At 51.0% G+C, this 24,754-nt stretch overlaps 1 protein-coding gene across 1 annotated transcript in view; it reads left to right on the forward strand.

Annotated features, from left to right (window-relative positions):
• Positions 1-24,754, forward strand: part of LOC140901044 (uncharacterized) — an 88,266-nt gene that overhangs the window by 3,588 nt on the left and 59,924 nt on the right. Inside the window, exon 2 of the mRNA XM_073319212.2 lies at positions 1,481-1,864. Coding sequence (XP_073175313.2) covers positions 1,481-1,864 — 384 coding nt within the window. The remainder of the gene's footprint in view (positions 1-1,480; positions 1,865-24,754) is intronic.

Here is a 24,754-nt window from a genome sequence, read left to right on the forward strand (position 1 = left end):
CCCCTGGAGTTTGGCAGGAGAAGCCCAAGACAGCCCTCAGTCTGGGAAGGGGGGGTAGGTGCAAAGGCTGAAGGGAGCAGCTGTGGCAGGGGGTGAATGGTGCAAGCAGAGATGACCTGTAACTCTTGATGAGGGGTGTCACAATTTAAAGGTTGGGGGATGGCCCCACATGTTGCCTCTGGTCTTTTCCCAATCCCCCACTGCCTCCCACACGCTCTCCATGCTGGCACCACCTTGCCCCCAATCCTTTCACAGCTCCTGCCCCATTTCTCCCATTGCCTCCCTGTTGCGGACACAGCGCAGGCTGGGGTGGGTTCCAGACACCTCCCGCCGAGCAGATAGCTGCAGCTGCGGGTGAGGAAGGGACGGGACTCAGAGGGCTTCCCTGCACCCCCCTGGCCATGCTGCACTCCCACCCCATCTCTCTTCCTTCTCCAGGTGCCTCCTAGCAGGGCTCAGGGGGAGCCCTAGAGACTAGTGCCTTTCCTCAAGCACGCTCAGCTCAACTCTCACCCTGGCAGAAATCTGGGGTGGGGAGGGTGACTCCCTCCACCAAGTGTCACCTCTGGGTGTAAGGCAGGGTTGCAAAGGGGCAATTGGGGCTTGTGCAAACTGAGTGGGTGGATGGACAAGAGGGGGAGGTGCAAAAAAGTATCCGAGGAAATATCATTAAAAGAGCAACCGACAGACTTTCTCAGGGAACTCCATGTTCTTCTTCGAGTAGTGTCCCTATGGGTGCTCCACGCTAGGTGTCTGTGTGCCCCTGCACCTCTAATCAGAGATTTTTGGTAGCAGTGTCCTGCTGAGGTGCAGGGGGGGGGAACCCCCCTCACTTCCTTCTCTGCCGGCTTGGGCCTGGGACAGAAGGAGCAGTTGTCCCTTCCTTATCTGTGTCATTAGCAAAAGTTGTGGTGGTTTTGTTACCTTTGTTCTCCCTAAAAGTACTCAGGCTAGTGTTTTGTTTTTTATTTTATTTTATTCCTTTGGTTGAAAAAGAAAAGAGAAAAAGGAAAAGCACTTCACTTTCCTTCCCTGGCTGGGGGCTTCCCCCCCAGGCATCTGGTAGACTCAGAATTATTTTCTTTTTCAGTTAAAAAAAAAAAAGTAAAGACGACGTTCTTCTGCATATTCCTCCCTGCTAGAGGACGAGACCCCTGCCCAGGGGCTTGCCTGGCTCTCTCTGCTCCAAGCCGTGCCTCTCCTGCCAGGCCAGACGCTCACTGTGCCTGGGAGACCCTCACAGAACCGCTTTACCTGCCACATCTAAAACGGCAGCCTCACAGGAGCTGGGAGCTGAAGTAAAAAATCCTCCCTATAGAGAAAACACTTCAGTCTGCAGAGGACTCGGGTGGGTGGTGACCCCGGCTTGTCCCTGGAGCCTTCACTTCAAAAGGGGTCGAGTGGTGAAGAGGAGGAGAGAGAGAGAGAAAAGAAGAAGATGCAGCCACCAGCAGAATCCCCCTGGAAAGGCTCCTCCTAGCAACTGGCCAGCCAGGGGGTGTTCCCCAGTGCGGCCGTCTGGGCACCGATCCCCGAGCAACTGGCCAGCCAGGGGGTGTTCCCCAGTGCGGCCGTCTGGGCACCGATCCCCGAGCAACTGGCCAGCCAGGGGGTGTTCCCCAGTGCGGCCGTCTGGGCACCGATCCCCGAGCAACTGGCCAGCCAGGGGGTGTTCCCCAGTGCGGCCGTCTGGGCACCGGTCCCCGAGCAACTGGCCAGCCAGGGGGTGTTCCCCAGTGCGGCCGTCTGGGCACCGGTCCCCGAGCAACTGGCCAGCCAGGGGGTGTTCCCCAGTGCGGCCGTCTGGGCACCGATCCCCGAGCAACTGGCCAGCCAGGGGGTGTTCCCCAGTGCGGCCTTCTCGGTAGGACAATAGCAGCAGAGGAACCTCCTGCTGTGAGCTCAGCTGCTGCACAGTTCCGCAGGGAAGCTCTGGAAGCTGAAAGCTGAGAAGGGGCGCCCTGCTGTGAGCTGGCCCTGCTCTGAGCTCTGCCCTTGGCTGGGACAAGGGGCTTCTGTGAGCTCTGTGCCGCTCTGAGCTCTACTCTGGGCAGCTACTGCACCACCAGGGCACAGTAAACGTACCAGCTCTAAAAGAGCAGCAGAGAGAAACCCTTTGGTACCAGATGCAACAAAACTCCCATCTGGGAAGTGTTCTGCACCTTCCCACCGTTGATACCGATTACAGACACTCCTCTGGGGTTCCGGATGAGCCCATGGTAGCACAGGTGCTCTGATACTCTGGAGACCTGTGGCCGCAGTACCCAGGGAGCTGTAGCTCACGAAAGCTCATGCTCAAATAAATTGGTTAGTCTCTAAGGTGCCACAAGTCCTCCTTTTCTTTTTGTGAATACAGACTAACAGGGCTGCTACTCTGAAAATTACCATACCGTCTCTAAAAAAGTGGCACCAACAAACTTTTTGTACTGGGCAAAACTCTCATTTAGGGCATGCTCTGCCCAACTATCAGTACTGACAATGTACCACGGACCCTCCTCTGTGGTACCAAATGAACCCATGGTACTGCATGAGCTCTGGTACCCTGGAGACCTGATGTTTGGGGAAGAACCACAATCCCCATTACTTGGTACCAGGACCCCGGTATTGAGCACATCCCGGCACCCAGAATCGCTCTTAGCACTGGGCTATATACTCCCAATATCCCAGTCAGCGGCACCCTTACCCACTGACGAATCTGACACTGGCCAGGAGGAGATCATTCCCTGGTCCCTCAAGGTGGCCCACCACCACACTACAAAGGTCATCCCCAATTCCATCATGCCAATCGCCCATGCCTGCCTTCCTGCCTCTCCCTCCCAAGGCCATATTGTAACTCTTCGGGTATATACACACACATGGCGCGACCGTCTCCGGTGTCTCTCAGGGAGAGTCCACCAGAAGGTTTGCTACAGCCTGGAACCTGAGCCAGGGCTGGAGAGCACCTGAGCGAGGACACGAGAAAGCTTTTTCAGAACAGGAAAGAAGGGGGAAGAGGGGGGGACCACACCTGAAGAGGAAGCTACCTCTTCAGCACACTTCTCCTCATCTCTCCCAGATGAGACTTTGCTGCCCACCCCTCATCACAAGGTGAAGATTTAAGAACTTTCTGGCTCTTACCAAGAGAGTGGCAGACGAGCTGCAGATTCCCTTACAGGAGGTGGCGGATACACATCACAGGTTGGTGGAAATTCTGCACACTACCTTCTCATCTAGAACTGTCTTCCCAATTAATGAGCTGATTCTAGATCCTACCAAAATCATCTGGCAGAGCCAGCCTCCATCACACCAATCAGCAGCAGAGTGTAAACAAAAACAACTCTACAACCCCAAAGAGGCAGACTTTGTTTTTAACATCCGCAACCCAACTCCATCATAGTGGATGCGGTGAATGCATGAAGCAAGCAACATAATGCCTAGTCAATTCCATGTGATCAGGCTTTGCAAGATGGCATATTCATCGACAACTTTACTGTTTAGAGTCATAAATTACCAAACTGTCATGGCCAAAACAATTTTGTTAATCTTGGGAAACCCAGGATGTTTCTGAAACGTTACTGGAAACGCAAAAAGAACAGATTCAGACCATTCAGTCTTAGAGAAGGTCAGTTAATAGCCAGACCAGTCCTAGAGACACCACTGGATGTAGCTGTTAGAGCTGCCCACCCAGTCTCCATGACAGTGGTACTGAGGTGGGTTGTGGGGGTTTTTTTTGTTTGTTTGCTACACCTCTCTAGATTGCCCAAAGAGCTACAGACTTCCAATTTGAAGGGCCAAACTCTTTGCGGAGAAGACAGATTTTCTCTTCACATCCTGAAGGATTCTCAGACCGCACTACACTCCTTAGGAATCTACACTGTGGAACAGAAGAGAAGATATACTTCTCAACCACACCACAGATCACAATCTTCTCAGTACTCACCATCTCTGTGCTGTTATGAGCCATAGTGTAAGAGGCCTAGGGCTCAAAAGTGAGAACAGTCTGCAACCCAGTCCATGATCTCTCAAACTGCCTCTTATAAGCACTTTGATGAGCTGGTTGGGGGCCTGAACAATGATACCTTACAGCATCAGCTGCCATCTATACACCTGTCACGCCACTCAGAAGTCACCTTGCCTTACTTCACAGCAGTTAGGACCAGCTCTAGAGCAAAGAGATTGATCTCTAGCCCTGAACTTACAGGGTGCCTACTTCCATATCTCAATACAACCATCGTACAGGAGATTTCCTACTGCTTATCTCTGGGGCAGGATCATTATAGGTACAGACTGCTCCACGCAGGGTAGACTCCAAGGTTCACTTCATTGTAGTGGCATACTAACCCCAGTACAGTGACTGGACTTTATCAGCACCGACCTGATGCAGTACAAGCGAGAGCACTCCTCTCACTGCCCACATTCACCACCCTGCGACACATGTCTCCCTAATATGCTGGGTAGCTCACCTACACAACAACAAGATTCAGGACAAATGGCCTTCCACAGAAATGACCTTCCATATCACTCTTTTGGGGCTAGGGGCTGTCAGGAATGCCTGTGCACAAACTCTGCCTTTCATCAAAAACAACAAACAAAGGTTATGCTGGACTTAATGTGACCTGTATATTTTGTATAAACTGCCAAGGAGCTGCCAAATCTCCCTCCCTCTACAAGACAGCACTCACATTGGAATTGATGTACCCGTCACAATGTGCTCATCTCAGCTGTCTGTCTACAAGTGATACAGAACGGAATAACCAACGGTCTCAGTTGGAATTTTCTCACGACAATGAGTGTATACTGAATTCACAGGTGCTTCAAGATATAGCCACCCTATGGGGAAACATTCACTGGCAGCTGCCCTCATCTTCCCAGCGGACAGGGCCCACTTGTACGTCTTTTCCCAGTTTCCTACCCTATCCAAGATTCTGTTGAAAATTCAACGAAACAAAGCAAGAGTTATTGTGATTGCCCCTCTTGACTATGACAAGTCTGGCTCCCTTACCTGACACAGATGGCAATATGCCCTCCTGTTCCTCTAACGTCAGCCCATTCCTCACCCGCTCTCTCAGAACAATGAGAGAACAATGACCCTTCACCGCAGCCCCTGGGTCCTCCACCTCCAGGCGTGGATCTTTCTTTGTTCCAAGACTAAGAAGCAGACTGCTCTGGCAAGCTGAAACACATTTTGCAACACAATCACAAGTTGACCCCTCCACATACCTATCTACAGAATGGAAACAACTCCAAGTTTGTTGGATGGAAACAACTCTCCTTTCCTCCCTCTGATTTTGCACTACATTTTAAACTCTCACTCAGCTCCCTTAAGGTACATCTCATGGCAAAAATGGCTTCCCACTTGGAGCTTGATCAACCTCTAATGTGTAGACTCTTTAAGGGCATTGGGACTCTCTTCCCGCATGTGATACCACCCGCTCCAGCCTGGGACTTTAATCTAGTTCTCAGGACTTGGACTAGACCTCCCTCTGAGCCCAGGGCAACTTGTTCTCTCTTACACCTGTCCATAAAGACAGCATTTCTAATTGCCATCACCTCAGCTAGGCACATAGGAGAAATAGCGGCCCTGATGGCACACCCATCTTTCACGGCCTTTGTCTTTAAAAAACAAAAAACAAAAAACTGACTCTAAGGCTATATCCAAGTTTCTCCCTACTTTTTCTGCACTTTCCATATGAATCAACAGATCCATCTCCCTGTTTTTTCCCAAAACCACATTGTGACAACTGGGAGACAATTGTGCATATACTAGATATGAGAAGGACATTAGCATTCTACTTGGACAGGACTAAGGACTTCAGGAAATCCCCTAAACTCTTCCTTTCATCCACAGAAAGATCCAAAAGCTCTCCTCAAAGACTATCCAAATGGGTCTCTAGTTGCTTTAATCACTTAGCAAAGACGCAACTTGCTTCCGTCCATACGCACTCCATGAGATCAGTTCCTATCTCAATCCCATTCCATAGGGATACCCCTATCTCCCCAATCTATAGAGCAATGATTGGGGCCTCTGTCCATACTTTCACAAAACATTATGCAATCACTGAAGATTTGGCCGCTGACACCATCTTCGACTCCACAGTACTCTCTGTGTTGGATCATATTAAAGAAGTTCTGTATTAAAATCACAAATGAGTTTGATTCCCCATAGTTTAAATTCCAGGGTATTACTAATTAAGAGGGCTTCTTGGTTTTGGGTGCTGTTTCTCTCCCTCTCTATGTGAAACTTGCAAGCTGCTAATTGTGTTAGTACATTCTAAGACAGAGTCTGTTCTCAAAGCAATTCTTTGTAACAACAACTACTCACACAGAGAGAGACTCAAAGCAATACTCTGTAACAACAGAAACAGCACCCAGATACGCCCCCCCGCCCCTTTTATTGTATTCATCTTGCTTTGTTAACAATTGTGATTAAAATAGAGATAGAGGATGTATGTGGATGGATGCTTGGTGTGGATAATAACTGAATGAACAGGGAGGTGCCAGCCTAAGAATCCAGTGTCCATCGGCTGAAGAAGGCGTCAAGTGGAAATAACCAGAGGACCCCTGGAGGGCAGACTGGAATCCACCCAACAGCCTCAAGAATGGGAGAACTGAAGAACAAGATAACATCTGGCAGCACGGAGCCGTCAGGAATGTGCCATCTGCTGATTGATTCAGCAACAGCATGATGAAGCAATTCCCACAGACTGGCCTAAGAAGAAATTCCTATAAAAATGGACTCTAGAAAGTGAGAACTTTGGGGTCTGATTCTGCAAACCAACTTCCAGGAGCATCAGATGAGCATCTGACAAGGCCCTGCTCCCTCCTCATGTCCAGGCCACCTGGCCAGTGGCTTGGCATGAGCAACTCTAAGGCTGGTAACTATGATAACAACCTTGCAGAACCTGTGTGTGTGTGTGTGTGTGTGTGTGTGTGTAGGAAGGAATGAATGTGTGAATAAATATGAAATTGAATGGAATGTTATAGCTATAACTGACTGCTTACTATGATTCTTTCTGTATTCACAATAAATGTGGCATTTTGCCTTTTCCCCTTTAATAAGATCCTGCTGGTTTTTATTTTATTGGTATAACATCTGTAGTAAAAATCTCTGCTCCGAAGTCCCAGCCTCCAGTGGTGGGTACTGCTCCGGAGTCACCTAAAGTGGAGCACCCATAGGGACACTACTTGAAGAAGAAGAAGAAGAAGAGGAAGTTACTCACCTTGTGCAGTAACGATGGTTCTTCGAGATGTGCGTCCTTGTGGGTGCTCCACAACCCACCCTCCTCTACTTTGGAGTTCTCTATAGGGCTCTGTGGTAGAGAAGGAAGTGAGGGGGGTTCACCCATGCAGTGCTAAATAGCCTCGAGGCAGACCACGAGGGAGGGAGAGCACATGCGCGGGCTCAACGGGACACTGCTACCAAAAATCTCCAATTACAAATGCAGGGGCACGCAGACACCTAAAGTGGAGCGCCCATAGGGTCACACATCTTGAAGAACCATCATTACTGCACAAGGTGAGTAACTTCCTCTTATTTCCTCGTCCACCCATCTGACCAATATCCCCCATCACCATCCAGCACAGGGAGCACATGGCCCCACATCTCACCCACCCCTAAAATCCCAGCTGTGAGTACTGTACCCTAACCTAAAGGGCAGCGGGTTCCAAGGGCCGGAGAGTGCCAGGGCTTTCTATGAGAGTTAGAGGTGCGTGAGTCCTGCCCTGCACGCCCACAGCTTTGGCTTTCAAAGCCATCCTCAGCCCAGCCCATCCTACTCTTTCCCAGCATGCTTTGCCAAGAGGAGAGGCTCAGCCAGGTTAATGCTCGCTCTGTACTGGGGCCAACAGTCCTCCAGGGCAAAATATTGATGTTTCCTCTCAAAGCCCAGGCTGCAGTTGCTGGGGATAAATGGGAGGCTCTGACATACTGTTCTCTCACTGCTCCACTCATTGGGCACTAATAGAGAGGACAAGTCAATCTTGTTCTTCAGAATTGGCTTGTCCTTGTCATGAGCCTTTCCCCTGCTCCCCAAGTCACATGGCCACAGCTCCACCTCTGTATCCAAGGGCTGGGACCTTCAGGCTCTGAAGCCACCATGATGCTTTGTGGGGGACTCAAGAATACAGCATCTCCTGTATATGTCACTCTGAAGCCTCCATAGCCTGCTCCTTCTTCCAGCTGCATCCCTCTGTTCCTGGAGCTGGCTGGGTAGCACAGTCTTTCCTTCTTCTGCAGTGAAGCTTCTCCCCAGCCGACTGCAGAGATGGCCAACTGGAGCCATGGGTTTCGGCTGATGCACAGGGTGTCCAAGGGCCAGGTGATATGCAGTCCCTCTACCACCCTTAGCATATTTGTTATCAGGCAGGGGTACTGCCAGCACTGGAATGTGACCAACAAGGCACTTGTTCCTCCAAGCTAAATGCCAAGGTGTGGCTTAAGCACCTGTGTCTTTTGTTTCTGTCCTTGTGGCCCCTTTTGCCACTGGAGGCCCCACAAGACCTGCACTGCGCATGCCCCCTGGCTCCCTAACCTCCTCCTGGTCCACACGCAGCCTGGAGTTTCTTGCTAACCTGGTTTCTGGACCTGTTGGCAGTATCTGCCTGGGAGGTTTTCCAGCTGGTCCCTCCAGGAGGCACTAAAGGCCTCATCCACAGGATTTACATCTCCTCATGGACCATGTGTGTGTTCAGCTCTGGAGTGCGGCCAGCCTGCCAGAGACCAAACAGCAGGCAAGCTAACAGCTACAGGCAATGCAGGGTGGCCAGTGCACAGTGCTTCTCCAGCTCCTGGGGAAGAGGTAGTATCTGATTCACTGCCCCAGGCACGTGAAGATATAGCACTGCCTCTTCGCCCTCAGTCTGAGGTGTGGGCTACACTACAGTTAGGTCATCTTAAGCGCCTTGTGTCACCCTATTTGTGTATGTGTCTGCAGCCACACAGTAAAACCACCTGCCTGAACCGCCATGATCAACATACTGAGTGTGAAGCTTTGCAAATCTAGACACTGCATGGCCCCAACAGTCCTCCAGTAGCTGTCCCACAATGCCCCATTTCCAGCGACAGTGACTGCTTTGATCACAATTACAAACTCCACTACCTGGGTCATAGAATCATAGAATCTGTGACAGGGTCAGGCCAGATGGCTATAGGAGAGTAATCCTATTGGGATCCGGGAAGTGGGTAGGCAAAGCCCGCTCACTGCTAAAGGATCCCCCCGCCCCGCAGCCTAAGAGGGGGATCCACAGAACCTGGACACCAAATAAATATGGGGGCCAACTAAAGAAATAACAGGGACAGGAGTGTGGTCAAAGGGTCAAACGAAGGGAACTGGACAGGGACACCGAGCAGAGAACCCCGGACAGTGCCCACTGCTCCTCAACAGCGTCAAGGAAGTCAGTGCACGCTGTCCATAGGAACTCATCCCGGATACGTGAAAGGACAGAGGATCGGAAATAGGCCCCGCAGTCACAGGAGACTCCATTGGCCAACCTCCTCACTCTGGTTTTATAGATGGCCATTTTAGTAGGGCCAGGAGGAGGTTGACCAGGAGATCCCATGACTTTGTGGGGCCGCGGATAGGGAGTGCATAAATAAGAAGGTGAGGGAAAAAGTGCAACCAAAAATGTAATAAAATATTTCTGAGGAGCCGGAATAGGGGCTGCAGCCTGGCACACTCCAAATGTATGTGTGCCACGGTTTCCCTCACGCCGCAAGAGGGGCAGGTATCTGGGATGGGGTGAACCACGCCAAGTACACACCCGTGCTCACAGCTCCGTGAAGGAGCCACCAACTGATATCCCCAGAAGGCCTCGGGACCAAGGTGGAATATAGGCTGGCCCACTGGGGCTCCTCACCCTCCAAAGGTGGCAGGAGGTCCCACCATTTTGTATCGGGGCAGGACACGAGGGTGAGGCCATGAAGGGTGTGGAGCATGAGCATGTATAGATGTTTCCTTGGCGCGGTCTGGAAGCAGACCGGCTGCAGCTCATGCAGCCAGCTCACGGTGAAGGTGGGTGGGAGAAAGGGTTGGTTGGGTCCATGGGGCAGGGGCCCAATTAAAAGGTCTGGTGGGCCTGGGGTGGAGGGTGGGCGGGGCATGCCCTCGTGCAGGACCCGGTCGAGGTAAACCCGAGCAGCGGGCGGCAAAGTGGCCCCCGCCTCCTGAAGTACACTCCGAGGAGTACGAGGTCTGGAGAGCCCCATGCGCTGAGCGAGCATCAGGGGCTCCAGGCAGTCTCCCCAGTCGTACTCCAAGAGGTCTCCGACTCTTGTGACTTCTGCCAGAACCAACCTCTGGTGCACAGAGGGGGCCTCCGCCACCTGCATGCAAAGCTGGGGGTTGTGTAGCAGGGGCTCTGCAAGGAGATCTGCCCCCTTGGTGGCCGCCACAGACCTGGTCGTTGAAAGCAGTTTCCAGGTCCGGAGGAGGTCCTGGTAGAAGACCGGCAGCCCAGAAAGGACTCGCGGAAGACCTCTCGGATGAAGATAAAGGAGCTGCCGGTCGTATCAGAGCCCTCAGAGGCGGCACAGGAAGGCGTGCGCCAGTACGCTCCAGGCCAGACTACCCGCACCATAAAGGAGCCTCTGCAGGGTCTGGAGGCGGAAGATATGGACCTGAGTGTGCAGACACTTCGGGCCCTGCCCTGCCTCCTCAAGGGGTAGATGGAGAACCCCTGCAGGGACCAAGTGCAATCCTGACCAAAAGAACTCCAGAATCGATGTCCAGAGCTTGGCCAGGAAACCCGGGGCCGGGACCAAATGACCAGGGATGAGTATATAAATATTACTCGGGCATGTAGGAATGGAATCAGGAAGGTTAAATCACACTTGGAGTTGCAGCTAGCAAGAGATGTTAAGAGTAACAAGAAGGGTTTCTTCAGGTATGTTGGCAATAAGAAGAAAGCCAAGGGAAGTATGGGCCCCTTACTAAATGAGGGAGGCAACCTAGTGACAGAGGATGTGGAAAAAGCTAATGTACTCAATGCTTTTTTTGCCTCTGTCTTCACGAACAAGGTCAGCTCCCAGACTACTGCACTGGGCAGCACAGCATGGGGAGGAGGTGGCCAGCCCTCTGTGAAGGAAGAAGTGGTTTGGGACTATTTAGAAAAACTGGACGTGCACAAGTCCATGGGGCCGGATGCGTTGCATCCGAGAGTGCTAAAGGAATTGGCGGCTGTGATTGCAGAGCCATTGGCCATTATCTTTGAAAACTCATGGCGATCGGGGGAAGTCCCGGAAGATTGGAAAAAGGCTAATGTAGTGCCCATCTTTAAAAAAGGGAAGAAGGAGGATCCTGGGAACTACAGGCCAGTCAGCCTCACCTCAGTCCCCAGAAAAATCATGGAGCAGGTCCTCAAAGAATCAATCCTGAAGCACTTACATGAGAGGAAAGTGATCAGGAACAGTCAGCATGGATTCACCAAGGGAAGGTCATGCCTGACTAATCTAATCGCCTTCTATGATGAGATTACTGGTTCTGTGGATGAAGGGAAAGCAGTGGATGTATTGTTTCTTGACTTTAGCAAAGCTTTTGACACAGTCTCCCACAGTATTCTTGTCAGCAAGTTAAGGAAGTATGGGCTGGATGAATGCACTATAAGGTGGGTAGAAAGCTGGCTAGATTGTCGGGCTCAACGGGTAGTGATCAATGGCTCCATGTCTAGTTGGCAGCCGGTATCAAGTGGAGTGCCCCAAGGGTCGGTCCTGGGGCCGGTTTTGTTCAATATCTTCATAAATGATCTGGAGGATGGTGTGGATTGCACTCTCAGCAAATTTGCGGATGATACTAAACTGGGAGGAGTGGTAGATACGCTGGAGGGGAGGGATAGGATACAGAAGGACCTAGACAAATTGGAGGATTGGGCCAAAAGAAATCTGATGAGGTTCAATAAGGATAAGTGCAGGGTCCTGCACTTAGGACGGAAGAACCCAATGCACAGCTACAGACTAGGGATCGAATGGCTAGGCAGCAGTTCTGCGGAAAAGGACCTAGGGGTGACAGTGGACGAGAAGCTGGATATGAGTCAGCAGTGTGCCCTTGTTGCCAAGAAGGCCAATGGCATTTTGGGATGTATAAGTAGGGGCATAGCGAGCAGATCGAGGGACGTGATCGTTCCCCTCTATTCGACATTGGTGAGGCCTCATCTGGAGCACTGTGTCCAGTTTTGGGCCCCACACTTCAAGAAGGATGTGGATAAATTGGAGAGAGTCCAGCGAAGGGCAACAAAAATTATTAGGGGACTGGAGCACATGAGTTATGAGGAGAGGCTGAGGGAGCTGGGATTGTTTAGCCTGCAGAAGAGAAGAATGAGGGGGGATTTGATAGCTGCTTTCAACTACCTGAAAGGGGGTTCCAAAGAGGATGGCTCTAGACTGTTCTCAATGGTAGCAGATGACAGAACGAGGAGTAATGGTCTCAAGTTGCTGTGGGGGAGGTTTAGGTTGGATATTAGGAAAAACTTTTTCACTGTGAGGGTGGTGAAACACTGGAATGCGTTACCTAGGGAGGTGGTGGAATCTCCTTCCTTAGAGGTTTTTAAGGTCAGGCTTGACAAAGCCCTGGCTGGGATGGTTTAACTGGGAATTGCGCTGGCTGGTGGCGCATGGCACACTGGGATACCCCCACTGTGGTGCACCACGCTGTGCAGACACACAGTGAGTATATGCAGTGTGGGCACAAGTAGGTACACACACAAGCCATATGAAAACTCTGGCAGCGGTACACCAACGTAAATTGTGTCACCCAACATGTGAAGTGTAGGCATGGCCTAGCTGGGCGTTGTGAGGCTCGCCTGGGTGCACATCAGGCTTTCAGAAATCTGCGCAGAATTGCATCATGCCGTCCTCCTCGGGGGGGGGGCCAAGTTAGCAGGTTGTTTACATGTGTACAAACACACACAAGCTCACAGCGGCTGTTCGTCTTCCCAGGAGGGTGTTCACTTATGCACACATACACACACACACAAGATCACAGCTGTCCTGCCTCTCCAGACGCTGTGTCCATTTCCCAGGGTCAATGAGTAGCTCACCAAGGGATCAGGGTAGGCTGAGCAGGATGATGAATCATGCCATAGTCCTACCTGAAAACAACGAAATAAACCTACAAGGCTGCCCTCCACCATCCCAAAGGGGCATGTTTTGGGGTAAGGCTGCTCCTCCCTCCATGAGCCAGGCTGGGCCACAGCCTCAGCCCCAGGAACCTCATGCAGCACCAGGCTGGTCTTCTGTCTCAGGCCCCCCCTGCTCTGACCATGTTCACACAGGACAATCCTGTTGGGCACCGTTCCCTCCTCAGGACCTCACTAGGGCCTTGTCTTTTGGGTGGCAGCAGCATAGGTGGCTCTGGGATCAACTCCCGTGGCTCTGGGATCAACTCCCATGCCTGTGCACCATGCTATATCCCTCGGCTACTGGGACGGTTCTCTCCTGTCTGCCAACTGGTGTCTCCCTTGCAGTGTGTAACAGGCACATCCCTCCACCACTACAGGCATCTTTCTAGCTAAGCCCCGCCCCCCCCACCCCCCCCACGACCACGACCACGACCACGACCACGACCACGTGGTCATAAAGAAGTTCAACCAGCAAGACCCCTCCCCCCCCCGGGGGTGGGGTTGAGGCCCCTTGTTTGAGGCAAGAATGGAGATGGAAGCTGTTTGTTTCCCATGGGTTATGTTTTCAAGACATGGGTTTCAGAGTCCAGCTGAATCGTTAGCCCAGACTAGGCGTTAATGGGTGACAGGCTTAAGAAATTTAACTCTGATATGACCAGAGCATCACCTTGCAAACGTAAGCCATCAGTTACACTTTGCTTGGGTGCCCCTGCCCTGGAGATGGGCTGGCCCAAAGCACCCGGTGGCTTTTTCTACCCATCTCTTTGGCCCAAGCAGTTTCCCAGTATTCAGTGCCTTGCAACACTGTTTCCATGAGGAGAAGAAATGGCTGCTCCACGTCCTATATTTCTTTGTCTGGCAATAAACAGGATTGCAACAAACCCTGTCTCCATAGATGCAGCAGGAACAAACAGCAACAGGCAGTTTTCTTGCTCATGATTTCCTAGCTGGCTCCACCAGCCAGTCCTGTGCCTGAAGAGCTCTGTCTCTGCTTCCTCTCAGGGCAGCCCTCACCTCTGCTTCTCCCACTTTCCCGACCCTTTTTGCCTTATGCACAGTTGCGACCAGTCACTGCCCAGCTCCTGCATTTGCAATAAGTCCTCAGACCCACATGACTGGCCAGTGCCTTGGGCAATGGCTTCTGTTTCCAGCTATCGCTACACAAAGGGGCATTTAATTGCTCCTTCATTTAGCCTGAATGAAGGGTGCTTGGTACACGCATTGACTTAACGCAGCACAGTGACTGATGGCAGCCATTAACACCTTCCAGTACTGCTATTCTCACAGAGAAAAGCCGGCAGAAAAGCACAGTTGTTCCCTCTCCAACTACAGTGACTTTCAAAGTGATTTCGCTCCAATGGACTCATTCATTTCTATTGCAGCAGCAGTTTGATCATGGCTCCATCATAAGCCCTACACCGTATGTGACAGTCCCTGCCCTCGAGTAAGGAAGGATCCCATGCACCGCTACAGGCTTGAGACCGACTGGCTAAGCAGCAGTTCTGCAGAAAAGGACCTGGGGATGACAGTGGACGAGACGCTGGATATGAGTCAGCAGTGTGCCCTTGAATATGGCAGTGTGCCCTGGATATGAGTCAACAGTGTTTCCAAGACGGCCAATGGCATATTGGGCTGTATTAGGAGGAGCATTGCCAGCAGATCGAGGGACGTGATTATTCCCCTCTATTCGGCACTGGTGAGGCCTCATCTGGAGTACTGTGTCCAGTTTTGGTCTCCCCACTACTGAAGGGATGTGGACAAATTGGAGAGTCCAGCAGAGGGCAAAAAAAAATGATTAGGGGTCTGGGGCACCTGACTTACGAGGAGAGGCTGAGGAAACTATCTGCTGCCCCCAAGGAGCATGGAGCCTGTGCTCAGATCCTTCCCTTCAGCCCTTTGGAATTAGTGCCTCTGTGTCCCCCCTCCCCCTACAGAGCGAGTCCTCCTCTAGCTTCAGCTTTCATTTGGGTCCATCTCAGGTAGTTATTACACTCTCTGTGGGTCCCCCAGTGTTGTTCACCATTCCCAGGAGTGGGCAGGAGGGAATCGGTGGAGTGGAGGGGCCCCATGGTCAGTGGTAGATTCCACAACCCCCTGCCCCTGCAGCCTTTGAGTTGCCCACCCCCCAAACCCTGCCTCCCTTCTCTGTTTGCCTCAGTTCCTGAGAGAGATCCGGGCGCAGCTCAAAAGGGGACTGGTCTGTTCCTGATCTGGTCGCCAGGGAATCCTGGCCCAGTAGCAGAGGGTGGGGAATTTCCCATTACTCATCTGCATACAAGACATTGCTGCACTCCCTCTGTTGAGCCGCAGCTCTGGAGCAGGATAGACCCTCTGGCCCCATGGACACAACCTACTTAGTAGCAGTCAGTTGGTTTGGGGCTTTCATGATGAGCCATCAGCTACAGCCTAGGGGCCAAGAGCTTCTCCCCTTCTGTAGTGTGAAGCCAAGCACTGGTCAGTGATGTACCCCAGGCAGCAGTGCACAGCTCTCCCCAGGTACTGCAGCGATGCTGACCCTTTGCTCTCCTAATAGCACAGGCCCCAGCTCCAAGCCCTGTTTCATCACAATAGTAACAAGGGGCTGGAGCGATTGATGGTGCTTAGACAGCCCCGTTACTGTAGAGTCACAATGCTCTGGGGGGCAGGGCTAGTATCACAGAGAGACCTAACGATGGGCACAGGGTGTCTGGTAGACAGAACTGAACTCAGATCTCCCCACACCCATGCTACCATCTAACCACTGGCCTGGCCAGTGGAGTCGTCCCTCTCACCCCCTGGTGTGCCACCCTTCGGGTCAACGCCTTCACCTTCTGGTCATTCGCCTACACTCTTTGCTGGCCCCAAGAGTCCTGGACAGTCTTTGATGGCTCCCTGCCAGCCCCACCATTCTGCAATGGTCAGTGGCTAGTGCTTGAGGAGCCAGGTACCAGCTTCCTTCCCAGCAAAACCAGGGACACGAGGGGCTCTCCAGACTGCAGCCAGTGAGAGTTGCCCATACCAGCCTCTGGGTAGTGGCATCACCAGGAAGCAACTTAGAGGCTGCCAATGCATTTGTTCACTCGTCCGGTGCCATGGCAGGGCAACCTCCACCCCATCAGCAGGGGATGTTGTCACACCCTTCTCATTAAATAAAGTGTAATACAAACACCCAGCAGCCACTGACACGCCTGGCCCAGCAGAGACAGCCAGGAGTCCGCTCGAACGCATGATGATTCACTCTCTGCCCCTGGAGACCTGCTGCTGGGATGGAGCTGCCCGCTGGAGCCTGCGTTTGCTGCAACTGCTGCCAGTGACTGGGGAGGTGAGTGTCGTGCTGGCTGCAGCATTCTGGGTGTCCTCAAGAAGCAGGTCGTCAGGCTCATCCCTGGGCCTGTTCCATGTCTTCTCTGCCTCCGGCAAGGCAGGCACACAGGGTGGTTGTGATGTGCGACCTCAGTGCAGCTGGCAGAGAGCGGCTACTGTAGCCAGTTGCAGGACACTTGCTTGGAGTCCAACGTTCTCTCTCCCTTGCACTGGAGTCACCTGTTTGCCATCGTTCCACAGAGTTTCAGGCCCAAAGGAACCCGCAGACCATCTACTCTCTGACCCCCTGCCTAGCACAGGCCATTCATTTTCACCCATTGGGCCCCTAGCTACATAGCTCAGGTTAGGCTGAAGTGTTGCAGCCCTCAGGAGACGAAACTGCTGTACGCCCTCAGCAGAGCCCAGGAGAGCCTGAGAAGCTTAGTCCATGCTACAAAGTGACGCTGACGTAAGTCACTGTGCATCGACTGATTTGTACTTGTGTCTACACTCAGATTTCTCTTTGGCTAACGTGAGCGTCCCATGATGGTGATTCAGTGAAAAAAAAAAAAAAGCTCCCCAAATGGCACCGAGCCATGGACAACCCACTGAGGTTGATGCAGCGCAAACGTAGGCACTGCACGGCGAATGTTGCCCTAACGGTCCTGCCGCAGCTGTCCCCCAATGTCCAACAATGACTGTTGTGTTGTGAGCCCACCGCCCAAGGGTCACAGAGAACAGAAGGACCCCTCCACCCACACTTAAAATAACCACCCCGAATGACGGGTGGTAGCTTTATTGCCGGGAGCCACACTCTTGGCTATAAAGCTCCGTCTATACTGGCTTTTTTCAGCACTAAAACTTTTGTCTCTCAGGTGGGTGTTTTTTGACACCTCTGAATGACTAAAGTTTTAGCACTGAAAGTGGTAGTGTAGACTCAGCCTAAGGCAGCTTCCTGCTGCCCACTCCACACCATTCTGGGAAGCGGCCGGCACATCCCTGCGGCCCCGCGGGGGCAGTCTCCACACGCTGCCCCTGCACCGAGCCACTGCCAGAGGGGTGTGCGGGTCGCTTTCGGGGGGCTGGCACCACCTGAGGTAAGCACCAACCCCCTGACCCCCTCCTGCACTCCAACCCCCTGCCCCATCCCAAAGCCCACACCCCACACCCAAACTCCCTCCCAGAGCCCGACACCTCACCCCTCCTGCGTCCCCACCCCCTGCGCCAGCCCCAGCCCAGAGCCTGCACCCAAACTCCCTCTCAGAGCCTGACACCTCACCCCTCCCGCACGCAAACGCCCTCCCACAGCCCAACCCCCCTCCCACACCGAAACTCCCTCCCAGAGCCTGCACGCAAGACCCCCTCCCCCACCCAAACTCCCTCCCAGAGCCCGACACCTCACCCCTCCCGCACGCAAACGCCCTCCCAGAGCCCAACACCCCTCCCACACCCAAACTCCCTCCCAGAGCCTTAGGCCGGGGGGACTTGGACCGGTTCTGGGCACCACCAAAAATTATCCAAACCTGCCGCCTCTGCTCATTGTGGCAGGTCTGTGCTGGGACTGGCGGGACGGGGCACCTTTCCCCGCCATGGCGGGACTTGTGGGAAGGGGTGCCTCTCCCCGCTGCCACAGGTCCGTGCTGTGACTGGCGGGAAGGGGTGCCTCTCCCTGCTGCGGCAGGTCAGCACTGTGGGAGAGGCATCTCTCCCTGCCGCAGCCCTGAGCCCTTGCGCGGGGCTTAATAGGCAGCTGCGCGGCCATGCAGCGTAGAGGGAATTTAGCCAGAGACCCCACCAGCACCTTGCAGAGTGCCATGGATACCTCAGAGGAGCCCAGAACCAAGACCCTGCTGTTAACAGTGAGACAGATAAGAAGGAGGGGGGAGAGGCAGCAGGGGATCCAGCTATTCCATGACCCAGGACCAGTTTGCGACTCTTAGCTAGTGCTGCCAACTCAGCATAGAAGAGCCTGATGAAGGGGATATGGATATAAATATAAATATTTAATAATAGGTTGTTCAGTCTCGCCGAGGAAGGTCTAACACCATCCAATGGCTGGAAGCTGAAGCTAGACAAATTCAGACGTGGAAATTACACTTTCATTTTTGACAGTGAGGGTAGTTAACCATTGGAACCATTTACTGTGGGTTGTGGTGGATTCTCCTTCACTGACAATTTTTAAATCAGGATTGGATGTTTTTCTAAAATATCTGCTCTAGGAATTATTTTGGGGCAGGTCTCTGGCCTGTGTCATACAGGAGGTCAAACTAGATGATCACCATGGCCCCTTCTAGCCTTGACATTTATAAATAAGTACATGCATGCATTTTTCCTTACCATGTTTAAAGCCGATGCCCAGCCCAGCCACAAATTAACAAGACACTGGTATCGACTTTTCATTGTTGTACGAGAAGAGGCAGCGGGGCAACAATCAGAGGTAGAGTTACCTGCTTTTCATTACCCTGTTGGGTTAGATGTGGAGGGGGCTCCAGGCAGAGCAGTTTGTTTACGCACATAGAGTTGTTCCTTTTATCCTCCGGAGAGATCTCAGTGAAACTTTCACAGAGATATTCTGCAATTTTCTCCCAAAGTTTCTAGGGATGGCTGCCTTCGTTCTTTCTCGGCAGTAGGTCGCTTTCCCACACCACTCTGGTACCATTATGGTAAACAGGCTAGCAGCATACATGCCCCAGCAGCTTTGGGACACCAACAGCAGCTCTGCCTTTCTCACCCTCATGATATCATTTAAAATCTCCATCACCTCTGGAAGATAGTGCCACTGATTGTACCCATGGACTAGGGAGCGAAATGTTATTGTTCCATGCAACAGAAAATTCCCCCCATCCCCATGGGCCACACTCAGTCTTACTGGGGCTCAAGAGTGTGCTGGGCAGAGGCATTGCAAAGCTGAAATGTCAATAAACATCTCTTATTAAAAGTTTTATGGCAATAAGGGAAGGGCGTTTTGAAACATATCTTTCCCTTTCTGTTGTGATTGTAAATTCATGATATATCGATCTGTTTTTATCAGCAGTTGCTGCCTTGGTAGCCTTGAGCGGTGACCTCTCCACACCCGCAGAACGCCTGACCTTGAGGAGGAGGAGAAAGAAGAGAACTCAGGACGAGATGTTCAGTGAGATCCTACAAGCCAGTGCTGCATCTGACTGAGAATACAGGGCCCAGAGAGTCGACATGGGGAAGGACAGAGCAGACAGGAGAAAGGCCCAGAGTCCCAGCAGGAAAAGGAGAGGGAGATTCACTAGGACACAATAGGGCTTCTCAGGCATCAAACACAAATGTTGCAGACCCTGGTTGATTTACAGGTCTAAAAATCCCAGACTCTCCACTCTTTGGGTAACCCCATGATAGCAGCTCCCTCCACCCCTTAACATTACACGTACATCATGGGCCACATCCTTACCCTACCACTCCATGCCAGGAGACAGCAAGGAAAGCCACAGCTTCACATACACCAGCTGTGGTTCTCACAGGTCAGGGTATGCGTAGCCAGACCAGACTACAGTAATGCACTAAAGGGACTGGCACTGGTCACTGCCTTTTCAGGTTTAAAGTTCTGTTCATTTATGTTGAAAGTTGGAGTTGAACTGCTCTTTTTTTTTTCTTTTTTTTTTTTGCACATTGTTTTTCTAGACTGTATTTGCCACTTAAATTTCGATTTTTAAAAAATATGATTCTCTTTATTAGTTCACAACACATATTGCAGAATGCATAGCAATACCCATTGCACCCAGTACTTGTAAATGTGTAGCACTACAGAACTCATGGGTTCAAGAAAACACCCAGTCATATGTATAAATGTAAAGCAAGTGCCATATAATTCATAGCTTCAGTAAAACACATCTAATATTTATAAATGTACAGCAAGCACTACACAAGCCCTGTCAGAACCCAAAGCTCCAGCGCCAGAGAATAGTCCAGCATAGACCACTACGGTGACTTGACAGCGCTCTTTCAAAGCCTCCCTCAACCACACAGCTCCACGTTGAGCTCTTGTAACGGCCTTTGTGTCTGGCTGCTCAAACTCAGCAGACAGTTCCTGCACCTCCACCCAGTTGGCAACTTTTCCCCCTTTGCAGGACACAACAGGCAGCTATAACCATTGGGATTTTTTCTCACTGAGATCTAACCTTGTGAATAAACACCCCCAACATCCTTTCAATCTACCAAACGCACATTCAACGGTCATTCTGCACCTGCTGAGCTGGTAGTTGTATCTTTCCTTGATGCTGTCCAGGTGGCCAGGGTTTTAAGGAATAGGCTGGGTCCCCCACAATTGCTGTTGGCATTTCAGTCTCACCAATGGTAAGCTGTCAGTTGGGTAGGAATGTCCCTGCTTGTAGTTTTCTGATCAGTCCTGCATTCTTAAAGAGGTGAGTGTCATGCACTTTCCCTGACCAGCCAACATTGATGCCAGGGAAGTGTCCCTACTGATCCACTAACACATGCATAACCAGAGAAAAGTGACAATTTCTGTTGATGTACTCTGTGGCAAGGTGGGTGGGTGCCAAAAGAGAGATATGCATGCCATCTATCACACCCCCTTCAGTTCGGAAACCCCATTGCTGCAGATCCATCTACTATAATCCTGCACATTGCTGGTAGTCACAGTCCTATATAGGAGGAGGCAATTAATGGCCCTGCACACTTGCATGACCAGGGCTCCCACTGTAGAGTTTAGAATCATAGAAGATTAGGGTTGGAAGGGTCCTCAGGAGATTATCTAATCCAATCCCCTGCTCAAAGCAGGACCAACACCAACTAAACCATCCCAGCCAGGGCTTTGTCAAGCCAGGCCTTAAAAACCTCTAAGGATGTAAATTCCACCACCTCCCTAGGTAACCCATTCCAATGCTTCACCACCCTCCTAGTAAAATAGTGGTTCCTAATATCCAACCTAGACCTCCCCCACTGCAATTTGAGACCATTGCTTCTTGCTCTGTCATCTGCCACCACTGAGAACAGCCTAGCTCCATCCTCTTTGGAACCCCTCTTCAGATAGTTGAAGACTGCTATCAAATCCCCCCTCACTCTTCTTTTGTGCAGACTAAATAAGACCAGTTCCCTCAGCCGCACCTTGTAAGTCATGTGCCCCAGCCCCCTAATCATTTTCGTTGCCCTCCGCTGGACTTGCTCCAATTAGTCCACATCCTTTCTGTAGTGGAGGGCCCAAAACTGGACGCAATACTCCAGATGTGGCCTCACCAGTGCCGAATAGAGGGTAATAATCACTTCCCTCGATCTGTTGGCAATGCTCCTACTAATACAGCCCAATATGCCATTAGCCTTCTTGACAACAAGGGCACACTGTTGACTCATATCCAGCTTCTCGTCCTCTGTAATCCCAAAGTCCTTTTCTGCAGAACTGCTGCTTAGCCAGTCGGTCCCTAATCTGTAGCATTGGATGGGATTCTTCCTTCCTAAGTGCAGGACTCTGCACTTGTCCTTGTTGAACCTCATCAGATTTCTTTTGGCTCAATCCTCCATTTTGTCTAGGTCACTCTGGACCCTATCCCTACACTCCAGCGTATCTACCTCTCCCCACAGCTTAGTGTCATCTGCAAACTTTCTGCGGGTGCAATCCATCCCATCATCCAGATCATTAATGAAGATGTTAAACAAAACAAGCCCCAGGACCCACCCCTGGGACACTCCACTTGATACCGGCTGCCAGCTAGACATCGAGCCGTTGATCATTACCCATTGAGCCTGACAATCTAGCCAGCTTTGTATCCACCTTATGGTCCATTCATCCAATCCATACTTCTACAACTTGCTGGCAATTATACTGTGGGAGACCATATCAAAAGCTTTGCTAAAGTCAAAGTATATCACATCCATGGCTTTCCCCATATCCACAGAGCCAGTTATCTCATCATAGAAGGCAATCAGGTTGGTCAGGCATGACTTGCCCTTGGTGAATCCATGTTGACTGTTCCTGATTCCCTTCCTCTCCTCCAGGTGCTTCAAAATGGATTCCTTGAGGACCCACTCCATAATTTTTCCAGGGACTGAGGTGCAGACTGACCTGTCTGTCGGTCCCTGGATTCTCCTTCTTCTCTTTTTTAAAGATAGACAGTATATTTGCCTTTTTCCAATCGTCCAGTATATTTGCCTTTTTCCAATTATCCCGATCGCCACACATTTTCAGAGATAATGGCCAATGGCTCTGCGATCACATCAGCCAACTCCCTCAGCACCCTTGGATGCATTGCATCCGGCCCCATAGACTTGTGCATGTCCAGCTTTTCTAAATAGTCCTTAACCTGTTCTTTCACCACTGAGGCTGCTCACTTCCTCCCCATACTGTGCTGCCCAGTGCAGCAGTCTGGGAGCTGGCCTTGTCTGTGAAAACCAAGGCAAAAAAAGCATTGATTATGTGACGGGTTCGGTCACAGAGACCCCCTTGGGACTGTCACCTGATGTGCTGAAATTACTTCTGAGCCCATTTTCCCTGCCAGCTTGGGACTCCAGAATCCTGCCTTGTTGAGCCAGACACACTAGCCTGCTGCAACACAGACCCAGGGTCTGGGCCAAGTCCCCAGAGCTGCAGACTTTAATCAAAAACTGCTCAGCAGGTTACCAATCTCCAGCACCCAGACACCCAGCTCCCAATGGGATCAAAACCCCAAATAAATCCGTTTTACTCTATGTAAAGCTTATACAGGGTAAACTCATAAATTATCCACCCTCTATAACACCAATAGCGAGATATGCACAGCTGTTTGCTCCCCCAGGTATTAATCACTTACTCTGGGTTCATTAATAATGAACAAAAGTGATATTATTAAGTATAAAAAGTAGGATTTAAGTGGTTTCAAGTAATAACAGACAGAACAAAGTAAGTGACCAAGCAAAATAAAGAAAAAACATGCAAGTCTAAGGCTAACACATTAAGAAACTGATTACAGGTAATATCTCACCCTCAGAACTGTTCCAATAAGCTTCTTTCACAGACTAGACTCCTTCCTAGTCTGGGCCCAATCCTTTCCCCTGGTACAGTCCTTGTTAGTTTCAGCAGACATCTTAGGTGGAAACTAGGGGTTTTCTCATGACTGGCAGCCACCTTTGTTCTGTTCCACCCCCTTTTATAGCTTTGGCACAAGGTGGGAATCTTTTGTCTTTCTGGGCCCCTCCCCCTCCTTTTTTTATTTTATTTTGATTTAATTTTTATTTGATTTAATTTATTTGATTTAAGATGGATTTTAGTATCAGGTGATATGACATGATCACATGTCCTGTGAGACCCCCAGCCTCCATTCTTCCTGGGCTGGCCCACACATACACAGAAAGGTTTGCAAGTAAACAGAGCCATTTACAACCAATTGTCCTAGTCAATGGGAGCCATCAAGATTCTAAACCACCATTAATAGCCCACACTTTGCATAATTACAATAGGACCTCAGAGTTATACTTCATGTTTCTAGCTTCAGATACAAGAATGATGCAGACATACAAATAGGAGAAATATATTCAGTAGGTTATAACCTTTGTTATGATACCTGTGACAAAGCTCCAACCTTGTCTCAGTGGGTCCTGCACTTCCAAGATGATTTACACTAGCCTCAGAGTCTCACTGTGACCCTCCATGTAGCCCTTCTCTCTCTAGAGGCAAGGGTCACAGCTTACTGAGCCATTTTCATCATAAGCCAGCAAGGGAGGTGGGAAGAAGCAACCCGCCTTCGCACAGTCTCTGTTGTCCCAGTGTCTCTGTGATTAATTGTGGAGAGTGGGGGAGAGAACCCAGGCCCACCCTCTACTCTGGGATCCAGCGCAGGGACCCTAATAGTAGCAGCTATTGGTAGCTGACCTTTTGAAACAGGACGAGTACAATTCCCTGAGTCACTTCCCCACAGCAGCCCCCACTTCCTCAATATGTACTTCACCCTTACCTCAGGGCCTCCTTCCTTGTGCCTGATAGGGTTTGAACTGCCCAGTTTCTCCAGCAGTGCAGCTTCCTCCTACAGCTCCTGCCACACATGCCTCACTGACTAACTTGGAGGCTATTAACTAGTTCCAGCCAGCCCTTGATTGGCTTCAGATGTCTCAATCAACCTAGCTATCTCCACTGCTTTCTAGAAGGATCTTAATTGGCCCCAGGTGTCTTGATTAACCTGGAGCAACTGCCATTTGGTTACCATGGTACAAGGGATTTATTTAGCTTGGGGCTAACATACCTGTTCCTCACTACTTTCCTGTAACTATCTGGCCTTGCCCCGTCACATACCTTACAAGAGACCTTTTGCATAAAAGCATATTCCAGTTACATCATATTCACACTCATAAGCATATTTCCATAAAACACAGAGTACAACATCCAGAGTACTTCAGCTTTTTCCACATCATCTGTCACTAGGTTGCTTCC

Source organism: Lepidochelys kempii, chromosome 20, assembly GCF_965140285.1.
Source record: "Lepidochelys kempii isolate rLepKem1 chromosome 20, rLepKem1.hap1, whole genome shotgun sequence".
Taxonomy (NCBI): domain Eukaryota; kingdom Metazoa; phylum Chordata; order Testudines; family Cheloniidae; genus Lepidochelys; species Lepidochelys kempii.